General features: G+C 40.8%; 1 protein-coding gene across 3 annotated transcripts in view; it reads right to left on the bottom strand.

The window, feature by feature from the left end:
• Positions 1 to 1,519: 1,519 nt before the first annotated feature.
• sh3kbp1 (SH3 domain containing kinase binding protein 1) overlaps positions 1,520 to 22,276 on the bottom strand; it is a 45,649-nt gene continuing 24,892 nt past the window's right edge. The window contains exons 3-19 of one of the 3 annotated variants that reach the window (XM_011489132.3): positions 21,924 to 22,038; positions 20,745 to 20,851; positions 19,311 to 19,452; positions 19,143 to 19,219; positions 17,568 to 17,657; positions 11,500 to 11,569; positions 10,661 to 10,755; positions 10,482 to 10,577; positions 10,332 to 10,383; positions 10,178 to 10,249; positions 9,485 to 9,620; positions 9,322 to 9,392; positions 9,128 to 9,234; positions 3,788 to 3,919; positions 3,309 to 3,529; positions 3,173 to 3,236; positions 1,520 to 3,035 (exon numbers count right to left, since the gene is read on the bottom strand). In XM_011489132.3, coding sequence (XP_011487434.1) covers positions 2,997 to 3,035; positions 3,173 to 3,236; positions 3,309 to 3,529; positions 3,788 to 3,919; positions 9,128 to 9,234; positions 9,322 to 9,392; positions 9,485 to 9,620; positions 10,178 to 10,249; positions 10,332 to 10,383; positions 10,482 to 10,577; positions 10,661 to 10,755; positions 11,500 to 11,569; positions 17,568 to 17,657; positions 19,143 to 19,219; positions 19,311 to 19,452; positions 20,745 to 20,851; positions 21,924 to 22,038 — 1,686 coding nt within the window. In that variant the 3' untranslated portion in view covers positions 1,520 to 2,996. The remainder of the gene's footprint in view (positions 3,036 to 3,172; positions 3,237 to 3,308; positions 3,530 to 3,787; positions 3,920 to 9,127; positions 9,235 to 9,321; positions 9,393 to 9,484; positions 9,621 to 10,177; positions 10,250 to 10,331; positions 10,384 to 10,481; positions 10,578 to 10,660; positions 10,756 to 11,499; positions 11,570 to 17,567; positions 17,658 to 19,142; positions 19,220 to 19,310; positions 19,453 to 20,744; positions 20,852 to 21,923; positions 22,039 to 22,276) is intronic. The other 2 variants (XM_011489133.3, XM_011489134.3) reach the window with 2 other exon arrangements.

Genomic DNA, 22,276 nt, shown 5'->3' on the forward strand with positions numbered 1-22,276 from the left:
CAGGAGCAGCCTGGGCTTCAGTGTCTTGCTCAAGGACACTTCAACACATGCTGGACAGGAACCATGGTGTGTTTGTTCTGCAATAAGGGAATTTCTCTGGTGCTACACCTGCAGTTTCTACGGTCGTTTACATCCTTGTTACAGTGACTTCTGCTTTTCTTTCTAACGCTTTTAGTCTGCCAATTTATACATTAGAAATAAAATGAATAAAAACAATGTAAACATGTGGTACACAATAGCCTCTTTATTACACTGAAATATAAAAGTATATATATATATATGTATATATATATCAGAATCCTGGACAGAAAGGACCAAGACAAAAACAACTCGTAGCCTCAGTCTTAGCAGTTTTTCTCTGTCATACGAAATACAGGAAGAAAAGAGAAGAAGTACAGAATCCAAAACAGGAAGGCCACAGTGACAGGATGCCAGTGATTCTGTGCACATTTAAGGGAAAAGGGCTAACTCACAGTCACACATGCACATGCTGAAATCTTCACCAGTGAGGACTTAACTACATTCCATGAAGCTGAATTTCATCTGCATCACCTCCCATCTCTGCAGCTGTCTCTGCTCAAGGGATTATAAAAATTAAAGCATAAAAGAGGAATTATGAAAGCATCTCACAGGTGTTTCAGTTTAGTTCTGGAAATAATTTGTGCTTTTTATGCTTCAAATAAAATGCTAATGTAAAAAACAAACAAATACATCTCTGAATCGGGCGTCATTCTCTACCTTTACAGCGGAAAATCCTTGCATCAGAAATGGTAACGACATCATCTGTTCCTCAGTGAATATGAATGGGAAGTGATATAACATTCTCAGATGTTAGTAAAACTTCACTCATGCAAAGAATTAAAGCTACAATATGTGTAAAAAGTATGTTATATTTTTTTTGAGAGCAGGGAGATCCCAAAGGAACCAAGCCAGAGTCAAAACATCTGTAAAACGATCAATAATTAGAAAATAGATCACAATAATCTGATGTTTCTGTCACACATGCCCTTTTAAAAAGTTGTCATTATCAGGATCCCACACAAAAAAACCTCAGCAGAGCCAAAAGATCTGCAGATGGTACTGGTTAACCCTTGTGCTGTCTTAGATGACCCCCCCCCCTTCCATTGAGGTGTTCTCCCTACCATGACAAAGGTGGATAAAGGTGGAAAGATTTCATGTAATCCATGGACACTAGTGAAGATCACAAATCATTGAAGAAAAAAGGTTCAGAGCAATGTCTAGTGGGTCCATATGACCCACCTCCCAACGTTAAAGTGTCTAGGACAGCACAAGGGTTAACTCACGGCAGTCGGACCTCAGCTCACATTCTCCGTTTCAATTTCACTGAGGCATGTAGAAACTGAATTCTAAGTGAATCCTCTCCAGTTTCCATCAAACATGCTGCACCATTTCCACTGCTGTTCCAAAGGCACTTGATTTCTTCACTGATCTTTCTATGACGTGCATTCATATGCAGGAATTTTGCATATGAATGCACAAACAAAACCAAACAACACTGTTCCAGGTAAACTTAAAAGATTTTTTTTTTAATTTGCAAATTAAAGCTAGAAATGCTTGCAGACAGTGATGCAAGTTTCACTTTCCACTCAGTAGAAAAAAGGCTGTACAGTTTAGAAAGAGCCACAATGTTAAGCGGGGAAAAAATGCAATTCCATCCCATAAATCACTTGATCAATGGATCGATATGTTACTTAAATCAATCTTTTTGTAGAACATTTACTTGAATTTACGCTTGTTTAAAGATAGTACTATTCCATTTTTTCTTTTTCTCGGCTTAACTTTGCTGTACTTCTGTGTTTTTCACAGGAGATTTTCTACAATTAGCACCAATTGCTTGAACTGTCTTTTTGCTATTTCAGAAGCTGTAAACAGAATCAAATGCGTTTGTGACTGAAAGTAAAAAAAAATGACAGGAAAAGGAGGTAGGAAGAAGTATTTGCACCTTAGCAACATCTCGCTAACATTCTAGGCTACATCAAATCCAAACAGAGCGGAGGATTTCTACCCCCCCCCCCCCCCCCCCCCAACTGTGACAAGCACTTTAAACATTGTATGCAAAACTCTTTTCTATATTATCTTTGCCATTTTCACAAACCTGGTCTGTTTTATTTTTGCTGTAAAGCTCTGCCTGCTACATTCTTAGGCCTAAAGATGCAGATATGTTTAACAGGGATGTATTTCTGGGAAAAGGCTGACAGATTGACACAGAGACTTACTTATGATAGTACTTCACAATGTCTCCTTTGATTCAGATGACGTTCTCTATACCTACATTTCCACCAATTTCCAAGACACTAAAGATTTATTCAGACAGCCTAAAGTCTTAATAAAAATAACTTTTAATTAAGAAAAACAGACATTTTCTCATATTTATGTCCCAATTAAATGCAGGTTCAGATGAGCATAACTTCAAAGTAGCATTTCTATCTTCATCAATCCTAATTTAGTTTTAACGGAAAACATATACAGTCCAACAACAGTCCCACAACAGAACTAAACTGTGTTTCAAACAGAAACAATAAGAGTCCTCACAAGGCAGGAAAGCAGTCACTCTCACACACGCGCAGACAGGAAGTGAAGGCCGCAGAGTGGACTTAGAGCAGCACAGAGGTCATCTGGAGCATCAGACGTTTCATTCACCCCCAGAACCTTCAAGTACCAGCCATTTTGCTGTGGCACTGGGTTCTTTTTCTGAGACCGTCATGACGCTCAGGAGGAAGCCAGGGTGCATCAGTAGCAGTGGCACAGCAAGCTCCAAAGACAAAGGAAACCCAAAACAGAGGCCTCTTTAGACGAGAAATGAAGAAACTCAGATTTGATAAGGCGGCATCACAAGGGGAGAAGGTGGCCAATGGTGGTTATGGTGCTGAACATCTGCTGATCCTGATGATCATTTGGCACAAACTTTTGGATAAAGTGTCAAAACCGACAGTGAGAACACTTTCAAATGGTGGCTGGCATGGAGGTGTTTGTCCTCATTTGGACAAGCTCTTCTTTATGTGATCTACCTCCACCTGAAGAACAAAAGCAGACCAATTTTGTTTCATGTTTTAGGTTCTTAAAGTGCTAAATATGACTGATTAATTAATGACATTTTATTAAATGGAGAGGATCATGCTGTTTTGAAGTACTTATGTCTTTGTTGTCAAACCTGTAAACTAATTCGCATTCTCTTCTCCTCATCCAGAGCGTTGGTCAGCTGTTTCATTTCCTGCCTGAAATAAAATAGATTAGTGTTACCAAAAAAAAATAAAATAAATAACACCTGCAGTGTGGGAACATCTTACCTGTGCTGGCTCTTTAGCAAATCTATGGAGGTTCTTAAGTCTTTCAGCTGATGCCTGAGTTCCTCCAGCGTCAGTGGCGTCAGGGGGGAGTGCCGTCGCTCTGGAGAAGGACTCGCACCCATAGAGGAAGACAAAGAGACAGGGCGATGGCTGGAGTTTGGAGGGATCAGGGTGGAGGGCTTGGGTGGCACCGGTTTACCATCAGGTACTGTTGGTATCTGCTGGACAACACAAAGACACTTCAGACCCACATAAGCCTGTATTCTAATCCAGCTGTTCTCAAAAAGGTCTTTTGGGACTTTGGGGGAGGACGATAAAAAAACTGATTGACCTTTCAGATTTAGCATTTAATGAACAAATCTGATTTTTAAACATCAGTTGTTGTTTTTTAATCTACCAAAATGAAATAAGATTTGTGAAGTTGTGTAGTTTGCTGCCATCTGCTGGTGGAAGAGTAAAAAGTGCTGTAGCGATCATACGGGGACGATAGGAACTCCTTTCCTCGAGGAACCATCCAGCGGTTTGTGGGAGATGGACTCATGCTCCTCCTTCGCTCTGTCCTTCCTGTCCTCCACTGGAGGGGAGCCCAGGCCTATGCTGGACATGGAGGACTGTTGGAGATACACAAGATCAGAGAAGACCTAACCACAGTGAAACATTCTCAGTTTAAAAACAAAATCAGCTAAATGTGTGGAAAATGGCAAACTACAAATGAAAGGTCAACATGTAAAAGAGTTCATACAGTCATTTTATGGTCAATAGGTCATATTAAGTGTGATAAAATGGTCATAATAAAGTCAAATTTTCATATTAAGTGTAGGAAATCGGTCATTTTAAGGTCAAATGGTCCTATTAAGAGTAATACAATGTTCATAATAAGGTCAAATGGTCATATTAAGTGTAATTACATGCATTTCAATAGAATTTACTGACACGCTGCTGCTGCACATAGTAGAAAAACCACTTCAAAAAACTTCTGTTTCTGTAAAACCATGTAGGTGATTCACCAATCAGCCAATAGAGGGCAGTGTAAGATTGCTGGCTTCAACCCAACCATTTCTCTGGCTTGCAGTATTTCTTGGTTAACTTTTTGTGTATTATTCTAAACAGGATTTGACAACAGCACAAGAGTTATGCATTTTTTGAACTAGTTAAAATGTAAAAAGTCATTGCAACAGTTTTTTAATACGCAGTTTAATCTCTAAAAAATGACAATGAAATGTGCTATTTTTAAAATTTTACTGATTTGTTTTTCTAGATTTTAGGTGTTCTCGGGTGTAAATCTCAGTTCTACCCTATAGTCAGAGACCGTCTTGCACTCCTTCAAGTGTACGAGCAGGACTCAGGGGAGGAGCCTCCCAGCCTGTCAAATCAAAGGCTTTGAGGTATCAACTTTTTGGCTCTTCAGCTGCCCCTTTTACGGGTGCCACAAGAAGAACTGGCTGCAGTCGGCGGACAGTGGCGCCCCTTAACGTGGGCTGAGTTGAACACGTTGACACACACCCAATGTGAAGGTTGGCATTCAAAAACACTAAGTGTCTCAGCTTTGTGAAGCGGATCTTGTTTCTTCAGTCAGTGATGATCTTCTCTGTTTAGGAGAAGATTCTCTCACCTGTCCAACACAAAAAGCCTTCAGCTCTAATCTGTTTGCTCAGTTGTTGGACAGTACAAGTAAAAAAAAAGAAGATTCTCTCAGTTCTCAGGTGCAGGTTGGTTCTGGAGCTTCTAGATGGAATTGTTTTCTTGCAGACTCTAAATTCTCTTTTCGCATTATCATTTAAAGTGAAGTGGTCCTGGATTTTGCTTCTTTTTCCAGTGTCACTCATTTCTGTGTTGTTGCACCTAGCACTGCTTTCACTGCGCGGGAAGCAAGCTTTCGCTACCCCTTCCCTGCTCAGCACAAACACTTATTGACCAATTATGAGTGGCATGAAGGGAAAAAGAAGTAAGAGGGTAAACAACAGTAAAAAAAAAAGGTCCCAGTCTGGGGCTGTGGGTGCCCTTCTCCGGTGGGGCCCTGCGTTGGGCTCTTCCGGCGCGGGTGGGGGAGCTGCTCTCCTGGTTGGGCTGGGGCGCCGCTCTCTTTCCCCCGTGCTTCCCTGCTCTCTGGCTCTGGGGGCCCCGCGGCGGTCCTGCTGGCCCTGGCCTGGGTGGCGGTCTTGGTCGCCCGGGGGGCGGTTGTTCCCTGCCTGCTGCCGTGTGGCGTTGGGGGGTTCCGGCTGCCGCTGCTGCTGCGGCAGGGGTCTGGGTGTGGGGGTGGCTGGGCACTCTCCCTCCTTCTTTTCACGTTCCACCATCCATTTTAGAAGAACATAAACACTCACCTGAGCACAGGTGTTAGCTCACCTTTGCACTAATAGTTTGCATGATTGAATGACTGAAAGATTTCACACTAGTTGGTTTAAAGGCATAAGTATGCGTTCGTGAACACTATCTATTTTGTGTACATGTTGACATGTGGACATTTTTTGCAGCTAGCAGGTGTGTTGATGACATTTGAGTGTGTGTGGACAGGCCCCGCCCTTTTTGTACTACATTTGAACCTTACCGTAAAGATAAACAACCAGTAAACCTGTCTGCTCTATGCTGCTTCATGGTCTTATCCCCCCCCCCCCCTCCCACTATCACCCACCCCCCTCCCTCTCTCTTCTTCCCCTCTTTCCTTTTCCGTCCGGTCCAACACCAAAGATTTTCAAACATGATTGAAATTAATAAAGTTTGGCCTCAATTACAAAAGGGGTTTATTCAGACTAGGGATGGGTATCGTTAAGGTTTTAACGATACTACTACTCTTATCGATACTGCTTATCGATCCGGTACTCTTAACGGTACTCTTATCGATACTTTTTGAGGACAAAAAATAAATAAATAAATAAATAACAAATTAAGAACATAAAGTGTTTTATTTCCTCACTATGCAACAACATTGTTTTTTTTTTAGCAAAACATTTTACTTTATACATGAGAATGTTCCAGACAGGATATTTATTTAATTATTTAATCTAATTGTTCTTATTATTAATGAGTGTGATGTTTCATTTGATCTTTTGTCCATTTTCCACAACCTTGAATAGACTTTTCTGTCTGTCAAACACCAGAGTTAAGTTAAGTTAAATGATGGAAACAAATTCACTTTGATGCAGACTCCTTTCTATTTTGCCAACTCCATTTATTTTTCTTTAAATCCAGTAAACCCAATAAATGATATTAATTTTACGGATGACAACTATCATTAGTTATTAATTATTATTAAGTATTAGGAAGCAGCTGATAGTTTGTCGCGGGTCTGGAATCATAAGCGGTGAGTCTAAGCCCCGCCTCTCTACTTGTTTGTTGTATGCTCCGCGTGCAACGCCCCCCCCCACCCCTCCCGCTGCCCCAGCCTGTTCTGCACAAACAGCGCAACATACGGTCATCGTAGTAACAGGGTGACAGCATGGTCGGCAAACTTAATAATTTTTACGCAGAAACGTTAGTTCTTAGTCTAGGGCGCTCACGTGTCCCCTACAAGATCGCCACTTACTGTGTGTGCGCTGCCTTGTCTTGTGTGTGTGCGCGCGCGTGCTGTCTGAACAACAGCCCCGCCCCCCCCGCACACAAATAGACAGACAGAGCTCTCAGCTTCAACGAGAATACCGAAATTAATGTCATCATTAATTAACGGAAAATTGACTGACTTGGTGAGTTAAATATGGCAGATAACGATTATATTTTGTGGGACACAAAAAAGAAAGAAAAAGTAACTTCTCCAGTGGCAGTACCGATAGCAGAACCGTTCAGGTCAGATCTTAACGATACTGCGGTCTTGAAGAATGCGGCCCCGGGGCTGGTTCAATACCGGGGCACGGTACCCATCCCTAATTCAGACATACCTCTGGTTTGTCTGAAGATTAATAACCCCTCTTGTTAAAGTAAAATATGTCCAACACAAGAGGCCCTCAGCTCTCATCTGTCTGCCCAGCTGTTGGACAGGACAAGTTAAAAAAAAAAAAAGGGTCCCAGGAAGAAAGGGATGGTGTCGTTTGCTTTAAAGAGCCAAGCGGTCGTATCCACAATCGCGCGTTTAGTTCATACTAATGTTTGGATTTGCCTGCGACTGAACTGCACTGAACTTCTGAGCAGCATTTCTACATTTCAAACAACTCGATCATCTCCAGAGTTTATTTCTATGGAGCACTCGGGACAGTAACCCCCAAGGAAAGACCTCAGACCTCTCAGTCCAGAAAAGAACAGGAACAGCTAAGATACTGCAGGACCCTCAAGCTCCTAGGCCTGGAGGAGAAACCACCCGCGGAGGGTGAGAGGGGCGCTTATAAGACCAGAAAAAATACAAGATAAATAGAAAAATAAAAAATTGTTGACAATTGTTCACAGTGTTATTTCAAGAAAGAGAAAAAACTGGTAAACTTAATTTAGTTTTGTTTTCATACTTTCTATTTTTGTTTTAAAGGTGCGCAGTCTCCAGCTGCGGTTATCTATGTGACTGCCAACAGCCAATCGGGTTGTTACAGATATGACAGCTTTTATGTAAGTTAACGGAGCATCCATTATGCAAGCTTCATAAACGAGGGAGAAGACGAAGCACGAAACGATCAGAGTTTGATAGCTTTTGATCACTTTTACACTGTGGTGAAGTTGGGTTTTGCCTTTCCACCTGTCCTGCTTGGAAAAAAAACACATTTCCTTTAACAAGCAGGACTTGGCTATTAAGGTTGAGCTGAATAAAACGGATTCTTTTTCGCACTAAATGTGCGGGATGAAAAAAGATGGCGAGCCAGCCCTGAAGCCGTTTAAAGTTATCACCAAGCCCCCTCTGCTGGACATTGGACGACCCTTTTCTCCTTGGAACTGGTAGGAACGTTCCTCACACCCCTGCGAAACGCAGAGTCCTCCAGGACAAAATCAGACAATACACTCAAACTCCCAAACACTTCTGAGTCAGTCACATGGAAAGAGATACAGTTTTATTTTGGGGTTCATTCCGTTTTTTGCTATATCACCTTGAGTTGTGTTTTTTATTGTTGTTTCATTTTCATTCATGGTAATACTGTGAATATAATTGTCTGAATTATTGTTTGTTGGTCAAAGCAATGATCGGGAGAAACACAATTTTAATTTCAGGAAACTTAATTGAACTCAAATGGGATAACTGAACAACACTTAGAATTCAGATGAAACTGATATAATTCTGAAACTAGAACTCAAACTAAAAAAAATAAATACTGGATCTCAATCTTAAAGGTTGAACAAAACTGGACTTAAGAATAAAACCTTGGTTGAAGCAAAATCCTTTTCATGAAAATAACAAGATTAAACCAAGCTGTGATTCTCATGTGTTTATTGTATGTACTGGTATGTTAAGTGTCATAATGTGTCTATCTAAATAATAAGCCGGCCACTATCAACTATGCTGTGGTCTGTGGGCTTTTTCAGGTTTTCCAACCTACTGGTCCGGGTTTTTAATGTAGCTATTAAAGAAAAATAACGGTTGGATTTTCCTCCCTGAGCAGGATTTGGAAGCTGCAGCAGCCATCAGCTTCACTTAGATTTTGTTGCATTGCTGCTGTTTTGTATAGCAGTCTGTAATGGTTTCACATTTCAACCTTGAACAGCCGCTTTGCTTTAGGACTCTGTCTAAACATTTTTAGATGCAATGATGAATAAGGAATGCTTGAGGTTTCCTGAAAGCTGGTTAAAGCAGACGTTGTCCTAACTCTGGGGTGCAGTCTCACAGTCTGACAGATTCAACCTTCCTTCCTTCGTAAAGGACAAGGTTACAAACTAAGGCTTGGAACAGAGACAGAAGAAAAGCTACTCACAGCTGAGATGACCTGTGAGCGTGGCCGGCGGTCTGTAACTCGTGGTCGCGATGCCGTTGGGTGACTCAGCTTCTCTGTTGTCAGGACAACCGCATCCAGGTCTATATCTGCGCAGACACAGAGGAACAAACACACACATGGTTCAGGCGTCTGCGTGTACTGTCACTGCCAATGCTCCTGTCACTCAGACTCACCGGTGTCATGTGACCTGTCAGGGCCAGAATCTGGGGTTGAAGCCCCACCCTCAGATTTAGGGCTTTCGCACCTATGCAGGTAAACCACAAAACAACATTAAGCCCCGCACACCCAGTGGGATTAGGAGGTTTTTAGGCAGTGCATGTGTGAGTGATTACTGACGCCAGTGATGGCGGTCTCTCTGGGCGCCGTGGAGGATGAGAGGAAGAGGAAGAGCTCAACTTGGTGGGGACAGATTTCTTGGAGAGGAAAGATGGAAGGGAGGGCTTGGGGATGTCTCCAACCTTCATCTCTTCACCTAGGTAATGTGAGAGCCACAAACCACCCGAAGAACACAAGAGTCAGGAATGTGGAACACTGATACCAGCATCACGAGGAGGGAAGGAGCAGCAGCAGAGTCTGACCTTTGAGGAGTAAGAAAGAGGAAGTGGAGGAAAAAGGAAAGGTCTCAAAATGTCAAAGGAGAAAAAGGCAAAGGAGGGACAAGGAGGTGCCGGGAGAAGGATTTTTCAAGGTCACATTTCTGCTGAAACATCAGCCAAAAAAAAAATCTGTTTGACTCATGAGGCTTTGTTCTTCATCTTGAAGAACATCCTGTGTTTGGTGCAGCTTACAGAAGACCAAACTTCCTGCTGCCTGTTTCACTTTCATAATAACAGAAGTGCGGGCACAGTCTGTCTTGCCCCAGCAGCAATGCTTCTGCCAGCTTCAGGGTCTGCAGCTTCCTGTTCTTTCTGCACAGACCATGAAAAGCCTGTGGCTGTGCAGCAGAGAAAGCTTTGCTGTAAAGCCGACCTGTTTTTAGGAGGAAATTCTTCTCGCTGGTTCCAAAGCTGACCCTCTACAGGACTTTACCTCGATCGGAGTCTCTTTGTGGGAGGTGTTCGGGCCGCTCAGGGGGAGCCTTCTTCACTTCACTTTTTTTCTCTACAGATTAAATTTGAGAAGTTTCTGCAAATCATGATCTTCAGTTTCTGTCATGGAATACAGAGAAAAAGTGAGCAGTTACCCATGGAGTGCTTGGAGGATGGTGTGCTGGGAGGAGGCGGTTTCTTTGGTCTCTAGAATCAAATAGAAAGCAGAAAAAATTAATCCATAAAGGTTTCCAGTCTTTGAGGGGCAAAAGAGCTTTTTTTAGGGCCTTAAATGCCACTAATACCTCTTTCTCAGCTTCTATCAGCTTCACAAAGTTGTCTGGGAAGACGCCCTGCCTTCCTCCAAACTCCCCCATCCACCAGCCTGCATCGGCACAGTCCTGGATGACACAGATTCAGATGTTGGAGTTTGTTCGGAGTTTGTTCAGAGAGGCAGACAGTCACACGGGTCAACGCTTCCCACCTTGGTGATGATGTTGATGATATCTCCCTCTTTTAGGGTCAGCTCATCTTCATTTTGAGCTTCGTATGGGAAAAGCACTTTACACTGCTCCCGCCCTGACACACAAGATGACCACAGTCATGAGCAAACGTGCAGAGCAAAAGCAACAACTGGTACGGTGGAGTGAACATTAGTCAAAGCCTGTTCTAGCCCTAAGACTAAGCCGAACCAAATCTGCCAAACCCAAAAAGAAACAGTCAGGATGAGGCTCAAAACAACGCCAGCTAAAAGAATGATGCTGTCATGTACATAATAGGGGAAGGTAGAGCGAAAACAATGGAAAATAAATATACGAATTATTCATTTTTAGCACATGACAACTTAAAGCAGAAGTCCATTTTCTATTTTTTTTTCTTTTGAAAATAATCCAGTTTCAAGAACAAAAAGAGAAAACTAAAAAAAATGTTAAAATACAAGTTTAGGGTAAATGTTTTTAGACTATTTTAGATACTTTTCGCATCATCATTTAAAGTGAAGTGGTCCTTTACATTTTAGAAGTGTTTTATTATAAAATACATGGAACCAGGAGCAGCTGGACGGCTCAGTTGTCTGCATGCAGGACTAGGTCGCGAGAAACCAGAGTTCGATTCCCAGGGGGTGCAATGAGCTTCCTGCAGTGTGGGTCCTTGGGGAAGACCCTTTCACACTACCACCTAACTATGTAGCCAGAAGAAAATCCAGGAAGAACATCCGGCATACTCTATAAAATCAGTGAAAGCTGATTGGCTGTGGAGACCCCTGAAGGGATCTGCTGAAGGGTGGACAGTTACATGGAACCACGTAAAAAGGATTTTTCTCACCTTTGCTTTTGGTGTCCGGCTCCGTCTTCATGGTTTCAGTTGCAACACTTGATGCTTTTCCTTCTGCGACCTGACAAACAGAAAACTTTAGCGCATGACACCTTCAGCACGCTTTCCTCTCACAGCTAACCGGCTGTTCTCCACAGCATGCTGGCATTTCTTCTGAAGAAAACCTTTGCTTCGTCTTTCTGGTTCTTTTTGATCTGCCAGATTTTTCATTTTAATCGTCAACAAACATTTTTTTTCTATCAATTTTTTCTATGTTCATTTATGTTCTACAAAGGCTTTCTTTCCTTGAAGCACTCTCCATTAAATATGACAATCGTGCATCCTTATAATAATAATGGATTAGATTTATCTGGGTTTTTTCTTGTTGCTCAAAGCGCTTACATTGTGTCCATTATTCATTCACTCCTCATTCATACTTGGTGATGGTAACTACTGATGTAGCCTATGCTGCCCTGGGGCAGACTGACAGAGGCGTGGCCTACGGCCCCTCTGACCATCACCGGGACATTCATACACATTCATACACCAGTGGAGCTGCACTGGAGGCAGGGAGGGTAAAGTGTCTTCCCCAAGGACACAGCAGGTGGAGCGGGGATCAAGCAACCGACTCTTCGGTCATTGGACGACCTGCACTACCTCCTGAACCACTGCCACCCATATATTTACAAAGTATTTCACACTAAAATGTCAAATATCTCTTGAAATATTTTTCATTCAGGCAAAAACAAAATGAAAACAAACAAACAAAACTCAAAAGACTTTTGAGTCAAAGTCAACCACTGAATAAAATTAGAAAAAGATCAGATGAAGAAGAAAATAGAAAGTATCACACAAAGATTTGATATTTTGGCAGTTTTTTTTTTGCTATTCATCCAAGATGGTTCCCTGAATAAAAATGATTTTATTTTTGGCTTGTTCTTTGTTGTTTCTTTGTTTTGTTTTTTTGTTTGGCAGGAAAGATTTGTTTTCTGGATGAAAGCTCCTGAAAATATAATCAGGTTTGGACAGATTGAGTAATTTTTACATTTAGTTGCAAATGCTCAGGCAAAAAAATAAGTGAGGTAACAAAAAATTTGGATTACTCTAAAGTTAACATCTATCTTTTAGCTGTAAAAAGTGATCTGAATTCTTCAGTTAAAGCTTCAATAAGCAGTTTTCCAAACAGAAACAAAAGAAAACCTATTTTTTTAGACTTGTCTCTTCAGGAGTACAGCTCAGTCAGGCCAAAGAAAACCAGAAACCACAGCCTATGAAAAGGAGGACTAGGACTCTAGCACGTCCAAGAACAGATTATTGAACTGAACGCAGAAAATAGTTATTAAAATAGAAGATCAGCTGAATCATGACTGATGTATGCAAGAATACAAAAATACAATTATATGCAGTTCTGTATGTTCATTCCAAAACAAAAGCTGAAGCAGCTGCTGTTCTGTCTGGAGCCATGGTTCCAGTCTTTCAGTGGCTCCAATCTCAATATTAAAAAGACCGTCTGTTTGTTTTTTTTCACATCAACCAAAGAGGGAAGAACAACCACATGTAGTGGTCAATGGAGAGCGATTGGAAGTTGTAAAACAATTCAAGCATCTTGGCGTAATCTTCATTTCAAACGTAACTTTTAAAGATCGTGTAAAGAAAATATTCAATATTTTCAAAATTAATCTGTCAAATTTTAAGCAAATAAGTTCGTCTCTGACTACTGAGGCAGCAAAGGTTTATATGCACTCAAAGATTTTTAGTCACATCACTTATTGTCTCACTACATGGTCCCAGACAAATGAAAACACGTTGAAACCCCTCAAGTCTCTGTTTAAGACAACCCTGAAAATTTTAGACATAAAGCCTCTGCGTTCTCATTACTGTGACATTCTAACCAAGTATGGCCTAATGGATTTTGAAAGTTACAAAATGTACATGGATTCCCGTCTCATTTTTAAAATTTTGAATGGCTGGCCCCTCCCCCCTATTAGATTTTATAATTAAAAAAACAAATGTTGGGCTTTCACTCGAGGGGTCTGTTTGGTTCAAGGGCGCAGGACTAAATGTAGCCAAACAGTGGTGTCAATCAGAGGCACACATTTATGGAATACGCTGCCACAGCACACTAGAAACTGTGAAAACTAACCTACCTTCCAAACAGCTCTGAAACAACGGCTGAAAACAAACCAGTCCTGCCGACATTAGTTATTATTGTTTTTCTTGGGTTTTTTAGACTTGTGTTTTATCGTAAATAACCTTTGTAGATATCTATATCACTAATATTGTGCTGTTGTTTTGTGTTGTAAATGTAATTGTTGAACCTTTTATCCTGCCTTAAGACAATGGATGTGCCTCTGGCATATTTATGTTGAAGCAGCTGCTGAAACATTGTTTAATATGCACTCTCATTATTCAAATAAATAAAATAAAATAAAAAAATGAAACAACTAAAGGGATTGAAACTTCGACCAAAAGAAACAAAAGCGAAGAGTTAAGTGACCCGGCGAGGACCTTTGACCCCCCTGATGCTGCCTGTTCTCTACATACTAACTACATACTAGCTCTACAGACTAACAAACTCAAATCCCCACAGATGAACCAGAAGCAATAACCGAACTCTCACAGGCTGCAGTTTCTCTGCTGAGGTGGATACCTGAACAGTGTTTGTGGAGCCAGGGTGGTTCTGTCCCAGACACACACACCGACAGTGGGCAGTTTGTTCCAGACACACACACGGCTCTGTTCTGCTGAGAACCCCCCCCTCTAATGAGACCCATGTGAAGCCACAAGCTGACAGAAACCTCCACAGCATCGCATTTGCCGCAGTGCCTCAGACCAATCCGTTTAGAAAGACTTTCAGACATTTAGCAAGAGTGTTTGAAACATTTAGTATAAAGTTATAGCTTCAACATTCACAAGAAGAAAAGTCATGAACAATCCTCATTAATTTATTTAGCTTTGCTTTCTCCAGAGACTAGGTAACATTAAGGAACCTTTAATTCATATTATTACACTTAGATTAAAGATAGGATGTTATTTTAATCCACTTCTTGAAGCAACAGATCAGGCATAGACTGCAATAATAACTTCTTCTAGTAATTCTATTGCATTGATATGATCATTGATCATAAAACTGTGGAGATGACAGTGGAGGGACCCCCCTCCATCCACAAGTCTCAACAGCGCTGTCCCCTCAACAGACTCACACAGGTTCCTAGGGGTCACCATCCCACGGGACCTTAAGCGGACCTCCAACATTGACACACTTCAGAAAAAGGCCCAGCAGAGGTTGTACTTCATGCGACAATGTAAGAAGTTCAACCAGCCGCAGAGGCTGCTGACCATCTTCTACACTGCAATAATCCAGTCTGTTCTGACCACATCTACCACGTTTTGGTTTGGATCTGCATCCAGACACGACAGGAACAGACTGCAGAGAATCATCAGATCTGCTGAGAGGGTTATTGGTTCCCGCCTTCCCTCCATTCAGGACCTGTACCAGTCCAGGGTCAGGAAGCGGCTGGTAGAATCTCGACTTCTCTCATCCCGGACACAACCTTTTGGGCATCCTCCCGTCAGGGCAGCGTTTCAGAACTATGTGCACCAAAACCCCTCGCCGCAAAGTCAGCTTCTTCCCCCAAGCCGTCACTCTGATGACCTCCTGACCAATCACAGGGTATGGAACACAGACACAGAGAACTGTCACACCGGAATAACTGTTGTACTTATCTTTATCTTTTTCTTCATAGTTATTGTCTTGTCTTATCTTTTCATTTGTTTGCACATGACAACATAAGACATCAAAGCTAAATTCCTTGTATATTCACTGTACTTTGCCAATAAAGCCGATTGGGAAATAAAGCAGTCAGTTTTGATCACTGTGGAGCTCTTATCTGCTTGGCAGAGTTATTCATAAAAACAGCAACAAATGATGGAATTCACAAAGAGTTTTAGAAGCTTAGTAACACATTTGGGAAATTGGTAACAAATGAAATAATGTTATTTTAAAAAGACGACCAGTGTTGGCCAAGCAAATCTTACGTTAAAGTAGAACTTACACGTCACACAAGCTACCGGTGTTCTAGAACAGGTTAAATTAGCGTCCTATGTTTAAATTCACTGAGCTAAACCACAGGTACACATTGAACTTTTCATTTTAGATGAGTTTAATCTTTTAATTGAATCACTATTGTTGACTTCAGGTCAAAATGCCCAATGAGAAACAAACTGTACTTTCGGCTTAAGTCATATTTGCCTGTTTGTGGTAACTCAAGTTTTGTTTGCAAATCTTTCAAACCACAATGTCTCTCTACTTCAACCTCAAAGACTGTGCTTTTGTTGCACAAATCTCTGCAGGGAAGTGAAGACTTTTGCAAAACCTTTGTGTTATTTAAGGTCATAATGTTAGAGAAAAACCTCTTGCAACTCCACTCTTAATTTTTGAACTAATTTTTTTCTTCACTCAAAGTTTAGAGTTTGCATTATTGAAGCAGTAACTAAATAAGGAATAATTGAGATTATTGTAGCTCCCTCTCAAGTCTTCACTTTTCATTGCATTTATCTTTGTCTTGCACTTTGAAACCCTGCAAAATAAGATCTCCTACAACTATGAAGATAGATTTTCTATTGCACCACTTCTGACTAAAAATAAATCAGGATTTCCTCCCTGAATAGAAATGGTAAATGGTAAATGGTAAATGGCTTATACTTATATAGCGCCTTTCTTCCTACAAGGACAAAGCGCTTCAGTCACAGACCTATTCACCCAGTCACACACACATTCACACACTGGTGGCTGCTCCGCTGCCAAACACAGGCGCCTGCCTACCACCAGAGGCAAGGTGGGGTTCAGTCTCTTGCCCAAGGACACTTCAACTCATGGGTGTGGAAGGCGGGAATCAAACCTGCAAGCTTACGATCATGGGTTGACCGCCCTACCGCTGCACCACGGCCGCCCCAATAGACTATTGTCTGAGTGACTGCAGAGAAAGAAGCTCAAAATTCTTCTTTTTGGGTCCTGTGGAAACGTCAGTCCTAATGCTAATCATCCAACAATTTTCATTTGGTTCAAACGGCTGGTTTTGTGTCTTAGCTCTTTGTGAGTAATAGCAAGTGACTGAACCGGATGAAGACGCCGTTGCTTCCTTCAGGGCCTCATTAGGAAGCAGAAATAGTGTCACCGTAAAGCATTGTAAAGCAGCAGAGCCGCCTCTCCCTCAGCAGGACAGGCGCACAAACATCCTTCAGACACACACACATCTGCAGACGCCACAGGAGACAACCATCTGAGCCTTTCAGGGCTGCTGCTTTCTGCACTTATAGCTGTGATCTGGAAAGAACTTCCATTTACATTCAATACCAGAAAAAGGTGTTGACATATGTGCCTGTTTTTTATGAATGAAGGTTTCCTGCTCCTTTCATCTTTCGCATTCAGATCATACTATGTATTAAAATATTCCTAAAAAAAGTGAAAACACCAGATGATGGCTTTTGCCATTTCAGCAGTTTTTATGTAATTTGTCATCAATGTATAAACTCATTTGTTATTCTTCAGGTCAAAAGCTTCCTCCGTAGTATTTTCTGTCCATAAATTACACAAGAACCACCAAAAGCTATGACAAAAACAGCAGTCTCCCATAATCTATTTTTCCTTATGTAATATACAAGAAATGCCCAAAGAATGTTAACTTGTTAGGCAAAAAGAGGTGAAGGGAAGTCAGCCCTACCGTCCCGTCTGTCCAGTTTAAGCGAGACACAGCTTTGCTGCATCAGCGCCGGCAGCAGGAGAACATGTGAGTGCTGAATCACCTCCCCTCTGCTCCCTGACTCGCTCTGCTCAGCAATCACTTCTGCTTTGCTCGTGTGTGAGAACAATGAACCACTTCCTGCACTGTAACACTTCAGCTGAGGAAGGGGAGGAGCTGAGTCTCAAAGAAAACCATAAAAGCATCAGAAATATGAAAATTAGGAGCATTAGTTTGAAGAAAACTGGTATAAACATCAGTTTTGAAAATAAACATTAAAGGGTGGTCCTGTTTTATGTTTCGGAAGTTGTGCTGCAGTTTCACATCAACGTGACTCACTTTGACTCCTTCTGGGTCCACTTCTATGGATCGAGGTCTTAGCTTTATCACCTGGTCTTTGAAGATTTCCCCAAAGCCAAAGCCTTTGACCTGAAAGATAGTTTCAAGACATAATATTACAAGATTCATCATCCAAAAGAAATAAAAACTTTGACCTTCCATGCACAATTCATTTCATTTCCAATGAAACACAATTCAATTACTTGTCAATTTATTTGTCAAATTTCCTTCAAAATCCCCTTTGTCTTTTTTTCACAAAATCTTTTAACATAACTATTGATTTAAAGTAATCAAAGGTGAAACTTCCATCTGATAAAAGTGTGAATGGGACTAAACAGATTTTGGATGTAGTAGGTGAAGATTCCATCCATCTTCCTCCGCTGCCTAAGCAAAGATGCTCAGACTTCCCTCTCCCCGGCCACTTCCTCCAGCTCCTGTGGGGAAACCCAGAGGCGTTCCAAGGCCAGCTGAGATATCCAGCGTATTCTGGGTCTTCCCCGGTGCCTCCGCCCAGTGGGACATGCCCGGAACACCTCCCCAGAGAAGTATCCGGACTAGATGCCTGAGCCACCTCAACTGGCTCCTTTCGATGTGGAGGAGAAGCAGTTCTAGTCCGAGCTCTCCACAGGTGACCGAGCTTCTACCCCTATCTCTAAGGGAGCGCCCCGCCACCCTACGGAGGAAGCTCATTTCAGCCGCTTGTATTCTGGACCCGGTACTTTCGGTCATGACCCATAGCTCATGACCATAGGTGAGTGGTGGAACAAAGATCGACCGGTAAATTGAGAGCTTTGCTTTTCGGCTCAGCTCTCTCTTCACCACAACGGACCGGTACAGCGACCGCACAACTGTGGACGCTGCTCTGATCCGCCTGTCAATCTCAGGCTCCAGTCTTCCCTCACTCGTGAACAAGACCCCAAGATATTTAAACTCCTCCACTTGGGTCAGGGACAATCCACCGAGAGATGGCAAACTAACTTTCTCCGGTTCTTAGGTGAAGATTGATTCAGTTTAATTAAACTTAGCTGTATTCATACACTTATTTTTAAGCATTTGAGCTTAAACTCAATCAATAATATTCTAGAATTTAATACTGCCTGATACCTCCATTGGAGATCTTTCTTGTGGCATGTCTCTTCAGTGCATTTCTTCTTACAGACATCTCATTTAATTGATAAACGGCTTCTTGTAAGATTTGCTTGGCTCACTTATATGTTTGGATTGGAACAGTTTGACCTGAAACAGTCGCTAGTGCTAACTGTACTGCACATTCTTCGGATGGACAGCAGGTGGAGCCTTCGAGCCATTCAGGTTTTCTTCATGTTGACATGAAGCTTCTTGAAAAGAGATTTCTGAACATTTTTAGTAAGGTTTCTGATGGTTTTGCAATGCAACAACAACATGTCATGGGTGATTAGCACCCTGAAATGATCAGGATCCTGATGGCATTCATCCCACCTTTTTTAAGTCAAGATGTCTTCAGCAGTGTAAGCAAGTAAAGAAAGTGGATGGATGTTGACAGTAAGAAGATGTCGGCATGTGACATGTGACTCAGTCACTCAGTATTTTAATGACCTTCTTGGGATGGATTTCTGACCCAGTTTCTGACCGGCTGTCACCTCCATCACTTTCACTGCCTGGGCTGTCCTTACCTGGACAAACACAGACATTGTAAAAATGACCTCCTTTAAGTTGGTTAGTCAAAAAGAGAATAAAAAGACATTTTTGAGCTCGTGGTCTCACTGGTCTGGCTGCGAAGTTCATCATGTGAGGTAGGGGTGTCCGCTAAAGGCATGTCGGACTCTGCTGCTATCTCTCTGGTGAAGTTGGATGGGAACATACCGGTCTTCCCATTAAGGACTCCCTCCCACCAGCCTTCCTCCACCTGAAATGATACACATTCTATAAAACTGTACAGATTTACACTGATGCAGGTAAAACTGATACACTGGTAGATGAAGGATTCTAAGTAAGCTGGATAAAAGTAAGGAGGATCCCAGGAGAGGATTCTCTTGTTGGCAAAACTTGATATTCGGATCATATCCATATAGAATGCAACTCCTACCACAAAAGAAAGTGGAGACAACATTTTTATTGGGGTTAGAACAATCTAAAAAAATCTTTTTTTAAATTTGAAAATAAAAAGTCCAGACATTATTATTTTTACTTATTTTCTTAAAAGAGAATGTTCTCAACTTTCTATGTTATGTTTTTTCCCGGTTTCAATTATTAATATCAATTATTTTTATTACTAAAATAAACTTGAATCTATATTGAAAATATCTATAAAATGTTTTCAAATTGTAGTTTTAACCATATTCTTTTTAAAATATTTATTTTTTAGCTTGTGGTGTTTCAACCTGTTATAAAATCCAACCTCAGGAATTTCTCACTCAAAAAAAGAATTAAGACAACTAAAACTTGTGTTTTCAGTTTTTCTCATTTGTTACCTCCTGAGTTAAAATGCTGTGATGAACATTTAAACACTCTGTCTTTTATTATGCAAACATATTTACTAAAGGCTACATTTATTTAGTAAAACTTAAAAATTGAATTGAATTGCAGACCTTATTAGTTATGTTTAAAGCCAGAAACAGAGATTTACCAGAAGACCTACAAAAGCTTTTTATTTTTACCACAGGAGAAGAAAATCATGGGAGAAAATTTGATTTCAAACAACAGATTGCTCGAACAACATTAAAGCAAAAGTGTTTGTCTATTGCAGGGGTAAAAATGTGGAATTCCCAGGAGAATCAGTTAAAAAGTTGTCAAAATATTATTAAATTTAAACGCATGTATAAAGCTAAACAAATTATTTTGTACAAACTTGACTGTTGAGTGGAATTTTTGGAATGTATGTATTAAATGAATGGAATGTTTTTACTGTGTAGTGGAACTGTACATTGTGAAATCTGAGCACAGGAGAAGGTGTGAGAAATGTAAATGTAATGTTTAAAAGGGAGCAGATAATTATAAGAATTGTGTTCTTCAATTCTGCTCCCTTCCAATCATGAAAATGTTCAATATGTAAGAGAAACATGTAAACATTTGAACATCGATTTTCATGAAAGGAACAAATAAATAAATGAAATGAAATGAAAGGCTACATTTATTTAGGCATTTTGTCATAGATCTTTCTTTGACTTCTTCACTCAGGTTAACAATTAAAAGCCTTACCTCAGTAATGATTTCTATCACGTCACCGACTCTAAGCTCCAGTTCGTCTTCATGTTGAGGTGCATAGCTGAATGCAGCTTTACATCTCCGCTTACGGATCTGTTCCCCTGCATCAAAAAAGCATCAAAACACACAAAAACTGCTCAGGAAGAACTCATTTTTACAAACATAGAAATGGAAAAGTTTGATCATTCACAGAGCGGGCAGATTGACCTCTGACCCTTCAATCGTATGACAGCCTAAAATGTTCTCCCTTCTGGGACAGGAGTTGTTGGACTCACACACATTAGTTCACTCAGGACTTTTGACTGTCCACATCAGTTGAGGGGTGAGCCTGCAGTTCTTCTTGTGTCCACAGGGGGTCACTCAAGTTCATCTTAACTCTAAAGGGATAGACTTGGGAAGGGACTGTTTGTACACGTTCAAAGGGTTTTACCTGGGTTTTTTGTTGATAACTACTTTATTGTTTATGAGTTTCAATAGATGTTTTATGTTTTTGTTATAGTCTTTAATGTTAAAGCATGTCTTATGTGTTTTGTATATTTGTGCAGTAAAAAAAAATATTTTTTTGTAATGTTTACACAGATTTTACAGTTTTGATGTCGGTTCCTTTCCTTCTTTTCATTTTTTTAATCGTGTCTGGATTTTTATTTTATTTTATCTATACAATCTTTGACTGCACATAATTGTAAATAGTTAAGTCCGGTTTTTTATCAATTGTGGTCATTTTATGCTTTTTTTGGCCAACATATATATATATATACTTTTACTTTTTTAAATTGTAATTGGTTCTAGCAAAGTGCAATGTATTTTTTATGTCAGTCTAGGTATTAGAAAAACATCATCCTTGTTTTGATACTATATCATATTTACAGCATATCATGCTGGATCTGTTTTAATTAACTCATTTAGTGTCAAAAAATACACCAGAATAATTTAATTTAGACCTTTTACCACATCAGGAGTGTTGTATTATACAAAAAATATTTGATACACTATTGTCTTTTCTGAGTGTGACAGGCAAACACCACTGTTCAAAAAACACCTAAGAAAAAGTGGTTAGTGTAGGGATACACAGCATAATAGAAGGTAATCCTCATGAGTTTCTTACCACACTAATAGGAAGTACTAGAGATGGGGGTTTGCCTCATGTTCATAGTGCTGTGTGTGATGGAGTACCTTTATTTCCAGGACGTATGCTTTGGTCTGACATGGGGCTGGTGCTGCCATTGGAAAGCTCTAGCTTGATCAAGCTCACCTGTCCTCCATCCCTCTTTCCCTCTTTTTTGATCTCCTGCAGAGGGTAGCAGAGAAGGGAACAACATAAACAAGGTTAGTTTTTATGCTAATTTGAAGAAATCCAAACATTGAGAAATGTGCCATCCTTCATTTTCTTCCGTTCATCTGGAACCTGGTAGCAAGAACAACAGTCTAAGCAAAGATGCTCAAACTCTCCTCTCCTCAGCCACTTCCTTCAGTTCCTCTGGGAAAATCTAAATGTGTTTTCAGGTCTCAGCAGTATCTAAGTGTTC

Source organism: Oryzias latipes, chromosome 20, assembly GCF_002234675.1.
Source record: "Oryzias latipes chromosome 20, ASM223467v1".
Classification (NCBI taxonomy): domain Eukaryota; kingdom Metazoa; phylum Chordata; class Actinopteri; order Beloniformes; family Adrianichthyidae; genus Oryzias; species Oryzias latipes.